The sequence below is a fragment of the Mustela putorius genome, unplaced genomic scaffold (genome assembly GCF_011764305.1).
Source record: "Mustela putorius furo isolate JIRA1106 unplaced genomic scaffold, ASM1176430v1.1 tig00537227_pilon_pilon_pilon, whole genome shotgun sequence".
In the NCBI taxonomy this organism is placed as follows: Eukaryota; Metazoa; Chordata; class Mammalia; order Carnivora; family Mustelidae; genus Mustela; species Mustela putorius.
The window spans coordinates 34,438,069-34,456,242 of record NW_025422368.1 but is presented as its reverse complement, the minus strand read 5'-3'; the positions used below and the strand labels follow the sequence as shown (position 1 = coordinate 34,456,242).

The following is an 18,174-nucleotide window of genomic DNA, read 5'->3' as shown; positions in this document are numbered from 1 at the left end:
AAATGGTATCCTGGGGAATTGGGGATGTTCCAAGAATCTGCTCGAAAGGGCCAAATAGCTTTTTCATGTTCTAAAAACTGCCCGAGCTCTCCTTTGTGAAGAAGGGCCCGGGTGCTCATCTATTATTGAGCATGTTTAAAAAGGCATTTAGGGAAAAGCACCAAGAGACAGATTTGCAACTCCCAACGTCAGTCCCAGGAGGGCTGTGCTTGCTTAGAGAAGGAGCAGGGTTCATGTTTAGCAATAAGGGAAGGGCCAACACAGGCAGGTGTCCTGGCATTCTCCGAAACACCTGTTGGTGTTCTCTCCTCCAGCAGTTTACCAGGAAGTGAGTGATTTGAGGCAAACACCAACAAAGAAGTGATCTTGCTACTGCCAACACACTCGGACCAATGAGCCATGGCCAAGATTTTGTTCTGTGTGTGTGTGGGGGGGGCACAAAGAGGTGCAGGGATTTTGTCACATGTGTACAGCGTTTCTAAAGAATGGAATAATATACAGCTCTAAAAATTACATGATAAACAGATGAACATAAATAGATAATAGATAAATGGATAAATACTTAATGACATAGTTTATATCATATTTTTAGATTTTTAATAATATATATTTGACACACTATTCACAAAACATCTTTAACAAGATAGATTACAAAACAGGATATATATTATTATCCCAATTTTATAAAAATATGCACTTATATTTCTTTTGGTTTTTTAAAGGGAGGAAGGGGCAGTGGGAAAGGGTGAGTAGGAATCTTAAGCAGGCTCCACTCCCAGTGCAGAGTCTGATGCAGAGCTCGATCTCATGACCCTGAGGTCATGACTTGAGCCAAAATCCAGAGTTGGACACTTAACTGACTGAGTCACCCAGGTGCCCCATATGCACTTATAGTTCTAAAGCACATTTATAATATATAAGAACATAGAAGAAAAAGACCAGGCTAATGGAAACCAAAAGGTAATCAGAAATTATCTTTGGATGATAGAATTCGAGGTGAACTTTCCTTTTCCATGCTTTTCTCTATTTTTATTAGGTTTTCCTTAATGAACAATTATCATACTTTTGGAATAAGACACAAATAAACACTGTTGCCTAAAAGAGAGATTATCACTCAAGATGGAACAGGATTCTTCCCATTCTGAAAAAGAAATTGTAGCTTTGAGTACAACAGGTTTATATTCAGTTTTGGGCATTTTCCTCCTTTAATCTTTAAGTGGCCAATGATTCATGTGGAGAATAAAAATATGAATGGGGAGGGAAGGGGGTAGGGTGAGGGGGTGGGGTTATGGACATTGGGGAGGGTATGTGCTATGGTGAGTGCTGTGAAGTGTGTAAACCTGGCAATTTACAGACCTGTACCCCTGGGGCTAATAATACATTATATGTTAAAAAAATTTAAAAATTAAAAAAAATAAAGATGGGGATCTTTGGGGGTTATCTTCATGACTGCCTACTACAATCCTATTCTTCCCTGTATTATACCCACGTAGCATTCTTAAGAGGGTACATTTCAGGAGAACAGGGCATCTTGTTTACCTTTCTCTCCTTTTAGCATCTGGCACAGGGTCCTTCATAGAGAAGCCCTTCAGTATGTTTGTTGAATTGAACTGAATCTTCCTGAAAAAAGAAGTGAGGATTCTAAATACAGGAAGGAAAAGCAATCTTCTTCCAGGGACTTTGAGCTTCTGATCTCACAAGGAAAGCAGAAATGCCAATGGAGATCAAAGAGGAACAGTTTATCTGAACTTTGCAGAGTAGGAGAAAATGCTATACACTCACTGTAGTTCTTTGGATACTAGAAAGTTCCATCTGGAGACAGAGTGTCTCTAACTTTGGGGCTGGGGTAGGGAAGTCTGCAGAGTCTCCAAGATAGAAAGAGACCAAGCATTCCCCTTATATCCATAGTCAGCGGGCACACATAAAGATACATGTGTTACTACTTCTATGATTAACGCTCTTTGCCTTCTATTCTGAATGCTCAAAATCTCGTCTGAGTGGGGACCCTCTGCTGGGACCATTTCAACCTCTTTTCTTGATTCTGCTTTTTTTTTTGTTTTTCCTTTCTGTTTCCCTACTTCCATTCTTCAGAAGAGCATCTCCAAAGTCCCCTTGTTCTCTCACTACATTCAGACTCCATCACTCTGTCTTTCATCTATATCAGTTTTCTGTTCCTATGTTAAGATGCACATTTGTCCCCTCCTTCATTTCTAATTTCAGTTTTTCCTATCCCACATTTCTTTTATTTGTTGACCCCGTTCCTTCATTTTCCTAGTCTCCTGGCTGAGTCTTTCCTCTGCCTGAACCCTTCACCTCTCCGCCAGGATATGCCCTTGGGTCATTCAAATTCCTCTTGAAAGCTCACCCCTATGAAGCCTTTCCAGGATGTCTGTCCAGTTAGGATTACCTGTTACTTTGCCAAAAAAAAAAAAAAAAAAAAAAAAAAGCCAGATTCACAAACTTTATATACCTAAAACTTTTGAAGGTATCAACAGTTTGTATTTCTGTATTTCATTGATCACCAGAAATCCCTTTAGATAGGTAATGTCTTTTTCCTTCTACAATAATTTGGAAAATCAGTGCAATATAGAACTGTATTTGCCCTGGACACAGATGTCCTTTTAAAGACTGTACTCGGAATTCTCAGCTGCCCCCTAGAGACTCCAAGGTGAACTGCAGTAAGCTATCAAAAGACCCTGTCTGTTCCATAAATACCAGGTTCCTTAAACCTGAATGTACCCATTCTCAAAGAAGACATTCTAGATCTTAAGGAGGGACTGAATCTTTTCTGAATTTACTTCAGTTCTGTGAGTTTCAAACTTCTATAAGAACTAGGGAGATCATTAATAAAAGGAAGAAGACATTGGCTGGGGGTGGCGGGGGGGTGGGGTGGGGGTGGGGGGGTGGGGGGCTGTTAGGAGTGGGAGAGGGGAGTGACTGGATTGAACTGGAGAGGGTGCATTCCATCCAAAGAAGGCTACATCCCTTGGGTCCAGCAGAATGTGAGCCCGGTGTTGCCACTCCCCCAATTTCTTCAGGAAATCCAGAGATCTGAAGTTCTAAGGGGAAATCTCTAAATTCTTAAAACCAATTTAATCTTAAATACACCTCTCTTGAGCCACACAGAACATGTCTATGATCCCAAAGCAGTCTGTGGACTGCAGTTTATTGCCTTTCCTAAACATCCTCACTAAGGCCTCCTGTAGTGTCACATCATGACCTCCAGGGTCACATGGAGACAATGGAGAAAGTCATTACCCCAACAGCTGCAAAAACAGTGTCCTGCTCACCTGCTTCTGGTTAAAGCAGGCAACTTACTAAACAGTTGGGCCTAATGCATCTTGATTCTTTGGAAAAGTCAGTCAATACTGGGATGTTTATAGCCTAATGTGTCAAGTTCCAAATTCTCGGAAACCTAGGGGAAAAATGGAAGATCAAATACTATCCACATTTCCCCCGCAGCTCAGAGGTGGGGTCTCAATATAAAACAGGATCAATATAAAGTTTAAGCAAAGGTCTTATAAATACACTGTGAAAAGTTTTTACTGTTAATTTCAAACAACAGCCACTGGACATATTCCTTAGGAATGAAACTGGCAACTTACTTAAAATAATAAAGCCATTTTCCAAAATTCCCTCTGGGGGATGATGTCATGTGGCCAAGAGCCAAGGCACGCTATCTCTCACCACCCTAATAGCACCTTGGTGCCCTCTGAAATCCCATTTATTTACTTCTTGATGTGTTCATCGTCTGACCTTCCTTAACAAGACATAAACTCCCTGAGGGCAGGGAACCTGTTGGTCTTCTTACTGTTTACCCTGCACCCAGAAGCGTGCCTGGCATTTGGTAGTGATTCTGGAGAAATCTGCTGAATGAATAAACCCAGACTACCAGCCTAGTAGCGGGGAGTTTCTGAATACCCCATACCCCAGGGATGGGTAATTCCGAATCTCTTGGAGTGAGTGGGACAGGCCTTAACTCCTTCTTGCCAGGCTTCTGGGTTTGTCCTCCACTTTATGGAAGGACAGAGACTCAGTTTTATTTCACAGTTAATGGCTGGAAAATAAAATGAGAACGGAGGACAATGACAGAGTGCCATCTTAAATATCCATTAAACAAATACTTCTCTTGTCCTTGTGAAAAGGAAACGTCTGTGATAAACTATCCTGTTTTCTAGGTCAAAATTCAGATCGTTGGGCCTCGCTTTTGGAGCTTCTGGGGTACAGCCAGAGGTTGTGCATTTCGGATAAGGTACTAGGCTTGCCAAAGCTACTGGTCCGGACACCACACTGAGGACACCGGTGGGGCAAACTGTGGAACACTATTCAGACATCGATTGCTAACTATCATCCCCTTTATACTTGGCCCTGACTAGGACTGTCTTTTGACATAAACCACTTTTCTTTATGGAAGGAATTCCTTTAATGGTTGTGGGCCAATCTCCTCACCACACAGCAGGGAGGCCATGAAGGGGAGCCTGGCGGTTCTTTATCACCAACCACAAAGTGGCGGTTTATTACAATGAAACAAAACTCAAGGAGATCAAATGGCACAAGGACACACTACAAGGTTTCAGAAACTGTCATTATTGTTTAATGTGTTTTGGTTGTTATTCAAAGGTTACCCACAGCCCACAAATATGACAAATCTAATAAAGGAGGTTTTTAGTTCCCTGATGCCTGGTTGATGGGCCAGCATGGGCTGCCATGCCAAGTCATGGACTTTGCCACTATTTTAAGATTCAATATTTTAAAAATCCTTGTGTAGGGTGCCAGGGTGGCTCAGTTGGTTAAGCATCTGCCTTTGGCTTGGGTCATGATCCCAGGGTCTTTAGATCAAGTCCCATGTCAGGTTCCTGGCTCAGTGGGGAGTCTGCTTCTCCCTCTGTCCCTCCCCCCACAACTTGTTTGTGCTCTCTCTCTCCCCTCCAAAAATAAAATCTTTAAAAAAAAATCCTTGTGCAAAAAGTTTAACAACAAAGGAGGAAAGGTGGCTCATTACGGATTTATCACTGAGCATGTCAAGAAGTCTGCTATTTCCCAGTGCCTTTCTTTCTGTGACTAAGCCCAAAATTCAACTTCATTCTGTGTATGCCATTGTCATTTCTCTTCCCTTTCTTGTTGTCTAGAACCCAATTTCGATTGTGTTATCACTGGTTTACAATACGTTCAGTAAAGCAACTGAACATTTGCAAAGCACTTGCTACAAACCAGATACTGTACTAAGAATCTGACATGAATTAAAACTTACTTGATCCTCATGGCTATTCTTCCCATTTTATAGATGAAATTGAGGAAAAGAAAGGTGGAACAACATTCATTTATGCTTCTGTAGACAAATCACTGTGCTGTGCTGAGGTGAGCTATGATGCCTCTTGGCCTTTAAACTATGCCTGAAAGGACACGTTTAATGATCCAGGGTTAAAGGGAGAGCATAAGCAAAGGCACATAGGCATAAAAGTACAAGAAGTGTTGGAGAAGCTCTAGTGGCAATTACGTTGGCGTGGGGGCTAAATGCAGGGAGATGAAGGACGAAGGAAATGGGAAGGTGGGTCAGTCTTGAATGCTGTGACCCGTGGGCTGGGGTAGGGAGTACACTTTGTCCTGTGGAACCATTTCCCAAATTTCCCTCATTCAGTCACCACTGAAGCAATTTTGTTCATATCTGTGTATCACCTAGGCTATTTTTAATTTAATATACGCAATAGTCTTGCTTTTAGAAATGCACTTAAAAATTTCCCATTACTGTAAATGTGAGACAAGTGTCACTCGCCAAAGACAGAGAACTATAAACATAAATAGATGATAATTTAAATAAAAAAATACTCCTCCCTCTTAAATTAACATGTACTGCAGTGAGACCCACAACTGCATTTGGGGACACATTTAATCGGCTGTGATGAATCACAGGATATGAGTGTTCTTATTCATTGAATTTGGCTCTTTCAACTATATATATGAAAGATATATATATTTAATGTAAGATATATGTAATCTTAATGAACCTTCCTCTTGTTTTACATGAGATCCCCAAACTCCTCTCTTTTAGTGAGTTGAGTTCATAAAATATTTGGTTGATTGTGTTTTATGTAAAGCTAAGTTAAAATTTCATGTCAGTCTCCTAAGATTTAAGGGCTGTTTTGTAGGTCAGCTATTTTAAATTCCCCTTGGTGTTTCACCATTTCTCCACACTTCCAGCTGCTGTCTGATCAAGGGGGCTGCGTGGCCCCAGCACCGCCAGCATGGCGGCTGCCTTTTAGAAGAGCCTGGTATGCAGAAGATAACAGTTTCCTAGAAAATCCCCTCGACGAGATCAGGACCTGGACAGCTGTTTCTGTAGGTGGCTATGCCTTTATTAGTGAAAGACATGTGTTTGTCCTCATAGTTTTGAGGAGATAGGTTCTTGCTCTCCACTGAAAAGAGGGTGTGTGTGTGTGTGTGTGTGTGTGTGTAATAATAGGCAGTGAGGAGGTACAGGGATACAGAAATACAGAAAAGCTTTTTTTGTGTGTTATTGTTCTTTTCTTTCTTGCCCCTGTCCTCCCCCCTCTCTCTTCCTTCTTCCTTTTTGTTGATCTCAGGAAAATGTTACTCTGAAATAGCCAGTCACGATCTGGGCTAACGGCTACTACTTCCCTGTCTCAAGCGTTTCCATGGTGTGATTTGTCCTCTGGTCTACACAACTGTTCCCACTAATGTTGCTACACTTTGGTCCTATCAGTCTAGTTGTATTCTTCTAGCTTTCACCTGTTAAGGCACAATGTATACGGGACGTCAGTGGAGCTGGATATAAATGTCTACACCCAGCTCTGCCCCTCATCTGTGTGCCTTTGGGCAAATCATGTGACCTGAGTCTCAGTTTACTTATCTGTACAAGCATATGCCAAGGTTTAATAGGAATCAAAATGAGATCATATACACTAAAGTTCCTGGTAAACCACCTTGTTAATAAAGTGTTCTATCAATGTCAGTTGCCTCAATGGCCAAAGCTCAATTCTAGGCTAGCCTGTTCTAGAACTGCACATCTTTCCCTTCTCCTAGAGGGAAAATAAAGGTCTTGTTTGTTTTACTATTCTATAAAGAGAATGCTGAGGTGGCTTAACTACCCACCAGAAATTCTACTTGCGAGGTACTATTCTGTTCCTTTGCCAGCAAGTTCCTTTCCCTAGAGGATGAATGAAGAAAAATGGTACATAATACAGGAATAGCCAAAGACAATGATTTTAGAAGATATCCTACACCAAACACTTGAAATAGAAAAATGCGAAAGGCTATCTAGAGCAGTTTGGCATAAACACAGAATGTCGTGTCCCCTGGAAAATATAGCAAAGGGGAATGGTTTTCCTCTACTAGATGCCCATCAGTCTCTTTATTTGCCTCCCCAAGATCACACTTTTCTTCTCGCCTTTCCCCTAGCACAGATTTGCTTTAAGTTTAAACCTTCAGAACATTTAACTGACAGAGCCAAGTCCTAGAATACCTGTTAAACCAGCAGTGGGCAGCCATTATGACAGCGGAGAACACCTGGATTATACCAGATGAGAACTTCCAAGCCATCTCAAACCCTCCCTCTCTCCTCCCAGCTCTCTGTCTCTATGTAAATATAGAATAGATCTATGCATACATACAGATAGAGAGACATGCATACATGTACATATAACCAAATGTTCCCCATACAATGAACCAAGTGTTTGCCAAATTATGAATAGAGATAATTCTAATAGAGAAAATAATAAAATCAGTCCAAAGGATTGGAGTTCAGTGGCTATTGTAAGAGATTTGTATCCAGGCTTTTTGTTAATAGCTTTCATTCTTGAAGACCATTTATTTTCTTCATTGGCCAATACTTCCTTTCAAAGCTTTGTATTGCAGGCCGATTAGCAGAGTTAACATGCCAAGGTCAGAGCTTTTCTCCTTGTGTACATGGATTCTGTTTATCCTGCTCCAGGCCAGCTCTCATATATAAGTATTGCAGAGAGCGAGGTTGTGTACGGACTAGTACAAATCCATCATCACTGCAGGAAAAACCCAAAGCAGATGATCTTGTCATGCTAAGTCAATAGAGCTTGTGTGTATAGGACATCCAGATATTATAGTTTTAATGTCAAACTTCAGATCTCAGCGCAAGTCGACATGCCATGAATGTATGCAGAAAGTATACGTAAAAGTATAAAAAGAATAGCACCCTGTTAGAGAGGCCTGGACAATGTGGAGGGCTCACCAGCCTATAGATCACATGAGTTAGACAAGGGCTGCCCCCACTGGTGCAAGAAGGGGATTGAGCGCTCTTCCTCCTTGCCTCTTGTGCCATGGAGAACAAAATACCTCAAGAAGGGTTGACACACCAAGCATGAGGCCTACGAGTTCCTTGGGAAAATGGGTCTGAATTTTCCAAGCCTCTAACTCACGAGACAATGATCCCAATGATGAAAACTGCAGACAGATAACCCCATTCTCTGTTTGTTACAACTATTAAACATAAGAAATATTCTTATCAGCAAAGTTAGAGGGTAACACACTCAACCAGAAGATCAAAAGGGAAAAAAAAAAAAACAAAAACCTCCAGAAGACCCTGCAGACCAGGAATCACAAAGGAGAACCTTCCATTCCAATTACATCTATGTCCATTGGCTGTTAGTGAATTAATATTACCCAAGCAATTCTCAGCTTAAGGACTCTCATTTTTAGCATCTAGGGACATTAGATAACAGGAAAAGTGGTCAAACTTGTTACTCTGAAAAATAGTCTTATGGCATCAAAGTTGGACCATCAAAAACTCTGTAATTACTTTCATGAGTATCAGTCTTTATTTAATACACAAACATCTGGTCAAGAAGGACCAGTCTACATAAAGAGGATATATTCTCACGATGGGATATTAGACATTCATCAAGTTTCATGATTTGGATAATAACGAAATGGGAAAACATCCACACTATTATAGTAAGAGACGAAAGTAGATTATAAGCTGTTCATAAGTTGTATTCTCGGGGCACCTGGGTGGCTCAGTGGGTTAAGCCTCTGCCTTCGGTTCAGGTCATGATCTCAGGGTCCTAGGATTGAGCCCCACAATGGGCTCTCTACTCAGCAGGGAGCTTCCTTTCCCTTCTCTCTCTGTCTATCCCTCTGCCTACTTGTGACGTCTCTTTCTGTCAAAAAAAATAAATAAAATCTTAAAGAAAAAAATTTGTACTCTCAATTCTTCTGTATTTCCCTGTGTTACACACACACAACATACACAGAAAAAAGCATCAGTGAGAAGTGGAAGAAATGTAATACAAAGATTTAATATTTAGTATTTACAGACTTTACGATAAGAAAATCCTACATGTTTTGACCTGCATATAAACACAAGAGACTTCTAACATGTATACCACTATCTCTTCTTCAATACCACTAGTGGAAGAAGTATTATAACCTGGAAATTAGAAAGAGAGTTCAGAGGATTCAAGAGCCAACCACTGATAATTATCATGAAATGAGAATCTCCATAAAACTTAAACAAGATGGATGACAGCCACCTTTTACTTTGGGGGATGCTTTCCTCTTTACTGTGTTTTGTTATGCCAGAGCTTCACTCTCCACATTCAAGCCTGTTTTTCCTCTTCCATCAGCATGTATAGGTTTCAAAAGTAAAGTCAACCAAGATTATCTTGTTCTTTCATCCCTTTGTTCAGCGGCTGACGACCAACATGAAGATGACTAGCCTTTCTGAAATGACATTTTTGAAGTCTCTTCCCTCAATACATCCTGTTCTTCTCTTCAAATTTTTTTTAGATTCGATGCTGTGGACCAAGTGTAATAAGAGCAGTGTTGAGACCAGTGTTCCACCCAGTGGAATCTTTCTGGAACCCCAGGAAAGGGGTTAATGAACAGGGTGTTTCATGGCTCTGGGAGCTCAGGGAACAAGAGGGGAACACTTGGATAGGAGAGGCTGTGATAACCACAACTCAGAAAGGCAGCCAAAACATGTCATTCAGGCACTCTGTTTGTAAGCCACGGTCATGAATAGGAGCAGAGTCTCTACTAACCAAGAAAGATGAAACATCCACACAACTATTGGACCATGTCAAAGAGTAAGATTGAAACACCACCTTAAGTTATAGACATTTTAAGTGTCATAGTAAGCACCTTTGCCCTTGCAATACCTTTTTTTTTTTTTAAGATTTTACTTATTTGAGAGATAGAGAGAGCATGAAGGGGGAGAGGGAGAGGGAGAAGCAAGCTTCCCTGCTGAGCAGGGAGCCTGATGCAGGCCTCCATCCCAGGACCCTGGGATCATGACCTGAGCTGAAGGCAGACGCTTCACCAACTGAGCCACCCAGGCTCCCCTCTCTTTGAAATACTTTTGTAGGTATATATAATGGTAAATTTTATCTTATCCCCCACAAGTGTTTTTAGTAAGCAAAATGTCTATAGTGAGTCTTTTAATAAATTATCTTTATAAGAAAATCATAAATGTTGTTTCTCCTTTTCCTTCCCAGCCACTAGGAAAGCTACAACACTAATTTGGTGGGGGCAATGTTTGGTTCATGGTCGGTGCTCAATAAATTCTTTGTGGAAAGGAAGGGCAGGAAAGCACAGGGAAGAAGGGGGGAGAGAGAGAGAGGGAGGGAAGGAGGGAGGGAGAATGGAAGGAAAAATTAAAGCCACATACTTCATGCACGGTTGTTTGGGCTGGGCTGTATACTGCAGAGCGAGGAGGACATATCCCATTTTTAGGACTTCCGAAGTCATCCCCTGGTGGTGTTAACATTTCCACTACTCAAAACTTCTCTCTATTAAGAAGTCCTCCCTATAGCTAATATAAATCCTCTCTGCTTGATCTTAAGCCCACTTATCTGGTTCTGTCTCAGAGGAGAAAGTGAACAGCTGATCTCAACACTTGGTACACTAAGTCTTCATACATTTAAAGAGAGTAAGTCATCACTTCGATGCCTTTTCTTCTTCCCCTTAACAAACCCAATTCCCATAGCCTTCCTCCACGGATCCTGTTTTCTAATCCCTTAATCCAATGATGCACATTAGTTCTCAGTTTCAAGTTGCTAAAAATAGCATGTTGTCAAATGGCAGTATCAGGAGACCCAGAACAAACACCAACATGAGAAGCTTCTGTTTCACCTCCTTGGACAACCTCTGTGGAGTCTGAAGAGAGCTCGGATTATTCCCTGGCCCCTCCTTCAAGGGTGGGAGGTGGAACACTGCACAGGTGTGCTCAGGCTGTCACAGAGTATTTACTCAGTAATGTCTCACATTGGGCTGTGCACAGACACACCGCAGATAACCAAACAGACGGGTTCCTGCTCATGAGCAGTCTGTCAGTTTGGACGTGAGTGACTGAGTATGTGTGTGTCTCTGTGTGTGTGTATGTGTCTGTGTCTGTGTATATGTGTGTATATGTTTGTGTCTCTGTGTGTCTCTGTGTCTTGTGTGTGTATATGTGTATCTGTGTGTGTCTGGGTGTGGTGTGTCTGCGTGTATGTGTGTGCATTTGTTTATGTGAGTGTGCATGTGTGTGCACACGTGCACGCATGCCTGGGAGGAGATGGAGTAGCTGTTTATTTTGTCAGTTAACAACTTTCAAGCAGCACCTGCCGCAGTAGCAATCAACCTCTGTCGTATCATCACCAAACGGATCATTCTGGAATACGATCCCCCTCACCCTCAGGTGCTTGCATTGCAGAGCAACCCCAGCCTGGACTTGCCGCTGTCTCCTGGCTATGAGGCTGTCGGAGGCATATAGCATCTCATAACCTGCCTCCTCCATCCCAGGCTCCAGATGCTGGTAGAGCATTTGGTCTTATTATGTTGTTGCTGTTGCCACTCTTGGGGACTTTCCTTCTACCGGTTTAGTACCCTTCTTCTCTCCCCACAATTGATCCATTAATTCATAAATACTGTTACAGGCCCAGCAGTGTGTGCTAAGTACTTCTATTCCTAGCCCTTCTGTCAGGGGTAGAGGGAGCTGTAATATTTCAGCAGTGCAAGCCTTGGATGATAACTGGGATCTGGGGAGCCAAAATATGACCAGATGAACTGAGACTGTTTTAATCTACATAAAGAAGGGCATTTCCCGATAGGTGGAGGCAGAGAAGAGGAAGTGGGCTTATAAAATCCGCCTCCTATCCTTGGGGAAAGGCAAGCAGAGAGGTAACCCATATATACTCTCCTGCGATTCAGACCCGGACAGTCCCTCCAAAGACTGTTTACCTCTTACAGCCTGAAAATGCACCATCATCATTTCTTGAAGTCATTACTCAGAACACACCCCTACTGCATTTCATTTTTATTATCCCCATTTTAGGAACGATTAAATGGAAGCAGAGAGCGGTAGCAATGAAGCACATCATGAGAGGCTCTGATAAAGACAGAAGCCTGAATGCTCGTTGGAAGTGCTTCTCCCAGCCAGACTATTTTTAATGCAAGTCAATGCAGCTGTCCCACACTTAGAGACAAGACTTACAAATAAAGCCACTCTGCACACATTTGTCAACCATCCCCTGCCCTTTCCAACTCCCCCATGCTGCCCCTGCACACATGTATGTGTGCACTCCCTGTGAAACGGTCTTTTCCGTGTCCCTACAGACTGAAGAGATTATTCAGCTTTCTGTGAGTGTGATTCTGATCCAAAGAGCTCTCCGCTAGGCTAGCCCCCGCCCCATGCCTCCCTAGTAGCTACTTACATAGGATATCCTTAAGAGTTCACAAGAGCAGGAGCTGTTTGTTTTGTTTGTTTGTTTTTTTAAGGAGGTTGAGTAAATACATAAAATTTTTATATGCTTTAAGTGTTTTCAGAGAAAATACATAAGACCCTGGAAACAATGATTTCTCAGGGGAGGGACATGGGGGAACCAAGAATCGCAGATAAGAGGATGTTCTTTTTACTGGATCCCCTTCTGTACCATCTGATTTAGAACTGAGCGCAATGTTACCTCAGTGAAGAAGGAGAGCACCGACCGACATCTGTTGAATACTGCCAATGTTGCAGTCACTATTAACTGGTGTTTTACTATAAAATCTCCTTTGATCTTTATAATAGTGTAAAACCCTATTTTACAAAAGGGAAGTAGAGTCAGGTGGTTTGGTCGCCTGGTTTATTATGCAGCTGATAAATGGCAACAGGGGACATTCAACTCAGCTTTTTTTTTTTTTTTTTTTAATCATTTAAATTCCATTAGCCAATGTGTAGTACCTCTTTAGTTTCATCTTGGCTCTTTCTGATTTCCAGAACCATGCTCAGTCCCAGATTATGTTGCCTGGACTTCAAGTCTTTCAGAAGGAGCCAGATTTATAAGACAACGGTCACGAGACTCCTTTTTAAAGCCTGAAAGAATATAGCGATGGCCCATCACATGGTTTACATCAGCATCTGAGGGCGTCTTCCTCAGCCCGAGGCTTCTTGTTGAAAGCTGCTGAGGCTTGCCACCCCTGGGAAGTTGGGCCTCGCTAAAATGGCCCCCCACGCTGTACCCCAAAGCTGTGCTGCTCACACCCACCGAGGGGCCTGCCCCTGCTCTCCCATGCTCTTCAGTAAACCAGTCTGTCTACTTGGGAGACTTTCAGGCAGAAGTGAACTAACACCCCTAAGCATATGGGTTCTTCACTTATTTAACAGTAATCCTTTGAGTGGTCACTGTGGGCCAGGCGCTCTTCATAAGTGTTAGGATTACAGAGGTGAACAAGGTCCTTGCTTCCAGGAAGCATCTGTCCTGGTGTGAAGAGATGAGCAATAAGCAATCAGGCAAATAGGCAAAACATCAAGTAGAAAATACACTGAAGAAAATTAAAATCAGCTGTTCTGACTAGGTGGCAACATTAGCTCGAGTCATCAAGGAAGGCCTTCTTAGGAGATGGTATTTATGACAAGAATGACAAATATTCCTGGGAGCTACTGTTCTTAGAAACAAACTCAGGTTCCTTTCATATGCTTCAGCTCACACCCCAACTCCATTCCAAGCCCTTACTTATTTGCAATGTGGAATTTGCAATCCCGGAAGCTAGAGCCAGAGAGGACTCTAGAAGTCTTCTTAATCTCATGCCATGGGTTTAGATGTGAGAAAATAAAGATCCAGAAAGGTGAAAAGAGCAGGTCACCTAGCTAGTTAGGGGCATGACCAGAAGCTGTGGGTCCTGTCTTTTAGCCCTCATTTCCTCCACAAATCTAGATTCCTTCTCCATTTATCTTCCCAGGGTCCATCTCCTCACTGAAGACTCTTTGCCCTGTGTCTACCTCTATGGAGTCCACAGCCACTAAATCTTCCCTGACCACATGGAACCTTCTAGAATGGCATCAGAAATCCTGAGAATACAGAGCATCCTGGGGGCCAGGATAATGGGGAAAAAAAACTTCCCATGTATACTTCCCAGGGCACAATTTCAGCATATCTCAGACATGTTCTAGGTCTGTGCTTGGTTCCTGCCACCCTTCCTGCCCACAAGTGAGCCCTAACAAGGGGTTCCATACTGGGGAGCCTCCTGGCTCTGTGAACTCAATAAACAGTAAAGACCCCCCTCTCTTTAACAATGTTTCCTAATTTAACCAAGTCAGCATGAAAATTTTCTCTGATCGCACTGCCTCCCAAAAAGCCTTGTAAAAAGATTAACCACAGACTTTCTTTAAATAACAAGCTCCCCTACTACATTTAAAGTATGATCTATGAAAACTCAATATACATAAAGATTTTATCTCTCCTCTGTCTCAAAAAAGAGGTATTGCATCAAGGGCAATAGCATAAACTTGGATTCTTAATGATAGATTTTAGACTCTTGTATTATGCAATGGTTCTCATTCATCTGACACATACTTACTGAATTGCTCTATGCAATACGCTTGTCTAGTTGCTGGGAGGACAAAGCGATATAAAGACACAGCCTCTGCCATTTGGAAGCACACATACATGCAACTCTCACACCAACAGATCTGACAGTGCTACAACAGAGGTAGAAACAAAAGCTACAGGGGACAAGAGAATGTGAGAGATTGTATCTCGGTCAAAGATCAGAGAAGACAATAATATTTTAATTGGGTTTCAAAGGATGGTTATGATTTATATAATTGGACCACCCATTCCAGAAAAAGGAAACGTCATGCCACACTGTAGGAAGCAAGATGTACAGAGAGAGCCCAGTGTAGCTTGATGGTGAGACAAGAAATAGCAAGGGAGAGAAGATAGACCTTGAAAGGTAGATCAGAGTCCTAAATGCAAGGAGAAAGCCTGGGCCTGATGCGTAAACCACAGAAACTCCAAGCAAGTTTTGGGCAGAGAAAGAATGTAATCAGAGTTGTGCCTTAGGAAACTCATTCTAGTAGCCATGTCTGGGACTTATCTGAATGGATAAAGGTAGGCATCACGGACAGGGTGGCCCATTTAAAAAATTATCTCATGGCTCCTGGCTCATATAAGGAGGAATAAATTCAAGAGCTACTGTAAAGGTAGAATTGTTAAGAAGGGAAGGGATCCATATCCCAGGGAGGTGTGTCTAGTTTTGGAAAGTGGGGGCTGGTCACAGGCCTCAGATTCTAGCCTAGAGGAGTCAGCATGAGTGACAGGAAGTGGTGTCTCTTTAAGGAAGGACAGGTGTGAGATGCCCCATACTTGAGGCAGGCATCATGAGTCTACTGCATCAAAGCTACCCCAGCTGGACATCTCTGATCCACGTATGAAGCCTCAGTTAGTAATAACCCTTCTCCTGGAGACACACAGAAGTACGTGTTTTACATGAGGTCCCAGAATACTTCTTAAATTACTATGTCTCTATAGCAGCAGTGAAAGCGGCTTGATTGGGTGAAGAGCAGGAGCCCAGGGGAAAGCACTTCTGAACAAATGATAACTCAGCAGAGGGAGTGCAACGTTAATCAAGAATGCAAGAGATGTTCTCCGCCTTGTAGCTGTGCCCTGAGGTAAGGAACTACAGGATAGATGGAGTTCTTTCAACTTGAAGAATAAGGCCCCGGGTTTCCACTACGTGAGCCACACGTGCTGTTTCCCAGGCGAGCATTCACACAACTACCTGTCCAGGGCTCTCTCGAGATGGTGAATTTCAAGAAATTTATCCCTGGTCTCTTTTCCTGGCTATTCCTTCTAGAAATATATAGTCTGGTCCCCATTCCAGTCAGAACCATGCTGACATCCTGACGTTTGTTTCAGCCAACTGATCCACAGAGTCTATAGAAATTGTCTTAAATCAGTGTATCACAGCATGTTTTACAGAACAGGAATTTCATGAACAAAAGGGTCTCAGAGTAAAACAAATTCGGGAAATACCAGATTTAAGTAAAATTAAAGATGGTTCTTTGCTATTTATAGGACTCCTCTGAACTTTCTAAAGTTGACATGTTCTAGGAAGCTCCCAGAATGAGAAAGCAGAGGGTGGCATCCCCAACCTTATTTATCCATAGAACCATTTCTCAGCAGAGCACCTCAAAGAACAAATGACCTGAAGAACATACAAAAGAAACACCAAGGCTGACGTTACTCTCAGGAACTTCTATATTTAAGTAGGAATCAGGGATAACAATAAAAGCAAATACCTATTAAGTACATACTATGTGCCAGCCACCTAAGTCGTTTATGTATATTAATATATTTAATCCTCATAACAATGCTGTGATCTTGGTACTATTGGGTTTTTTTTAAGATTTTTTATTTTTATTTATTTATTTGGAAGAGAGAGAAAGAGAGAGCACACAAGCAGGCAGAGCAGCATGCAGAGGCAGAGAGAGAAGCAGGCTCCCCACTGAGCAAGAAGCCAGACGTGGGACTCGATCCCAGCACCCTGGGATCCTGACCTGAGCCGAAGGCAGCCACTTAACCAACTGAGCCAACCAGGCATCCTGGTACTATTGTTCTTTAATCCCATTTTATAGATGAGGAAACTTGAGGCAGAGTAGTTAAGAGATTTGTCCAAGGTCTTAAGTAGACAAGTTTGTGAGTAGAGGAGCTAGAAATTGAGCCTAAGTAGTCCAGCACCAGTAGTCCAGCACCCACAGAAATTAATTTCCAATTGGTAGAGTTTCAGACACTGGGATCAGCTGGCAGTGAGAGAGGTCCTGAAAAAAGCCTAGCACGGCAAACCTGCAATCACAGTAAATTCAAACCTGCGTGCTTACAAATTAGGTTTCATCAACTTCCCCAGGATACTATGTAGGATACAATTTCTGAATCGTATCACTGATTTGACTTCTTCACCAAATTATGTTATATTATACACGTATACTCTCTTCCATTAGGACAAAGTCATGATTCAGACAGTACCATAACCAATAAAAATGGTAATGCATAAAGAAAATAGTCTCTTGATTAACCAAAGGAGCAAGAAAATAAAGATGCAAGTTTGAGAAACAGCTTCTCCTATGTTCTTCAAAATACTGCCCTCTTACTTCCCAGCTCAGAAACCAAAATCAAGGTTTGGTTTGGTTTTCCCTGAATGTGTTGCAAAATCTTATAGCCCTATCCCATCTACTTTGCTCGAGAATTGCCAAAAGATATGTCCTACCCTCTCCCACTTCCTCTCCTTGTTCAGAAGGATTATCACCAGTTTCGGGTGCATCTGGTAGCCGTCTTCACTGAAGGACAGATTTCTTCCCTCAAAGGTGACATTGATCAGATACCTGTAAAGACAGAATAAAAGAAAAGGTTACTGGTATGAAGAAGGTAAGCCAACAACAAGATAGTTAGGAAGACAGAGAGAAAGGTAAATGGAGACAGACACATAGATATACAAATATTACCGAGAAAACTGGTATCCCTCCAGCTCCCATTTGGTTTGCACAGAATTCCAAGCTTTCAAATAATAGGAATAATAGGAAAAGATAAAAAGAAACCTACTTGATTAGGTCTGTAAGGCTTGAATGAGATAACTTACCACAAGGCCTGGTCCATAGTCAACCCTCCTTAAGCGTTAACAATTATTCACTTCTAGAAGGACTCCATTAAAGGGTGAAGGTTGTAGAAGAAAAGAAAGTGGGAATGTACCAAGACAATGTTCTGCTAAGAAAGGTGTCATATTGAGCACTAGGTCTCTCTGCCTCCCAGAAATATGCACACACTTTTGAACGCTTATTAAGATGCAGCCCAGCCCATATTTCTAAGAGCTGTGTGATGAGTGCAGCAGTCAGGGTTGCACTGGTTGCACAAGATGTATCGGGAAGCCAGAGCTATTGCATTTGTGTAG

The 18,174-nt window shown here is 42.1% G+C and overlaps 1 protein-coding gene across 2 annotated transcripts in view; it reads right to left on the bottom strand.

Annotated features, from left to right (window-relative positions):
- The window catches only part of GRIN2B (glutamate ionotropic receptor NMDA type subunit 2B), a 423,927-nt gene that overhangs the window by 107,292 nt on the left and 298,461 nt on the right, over nucleotides 1-18,174 (bottom strand). For both annotated transcript variants that reach the window (XM_045073121.1, XM_013057879.2), the window contains one exon: nucleotides 17,497-17,611. In XM_045073121.1, the coding sequence (XP_044929056.1) occupies nucleotides 17,497-17,611 (115 nt within the window). The remainder of the gene's footprint in view (nucleotides 1-17,496; nucleotides 17,612-18,174) is intronic.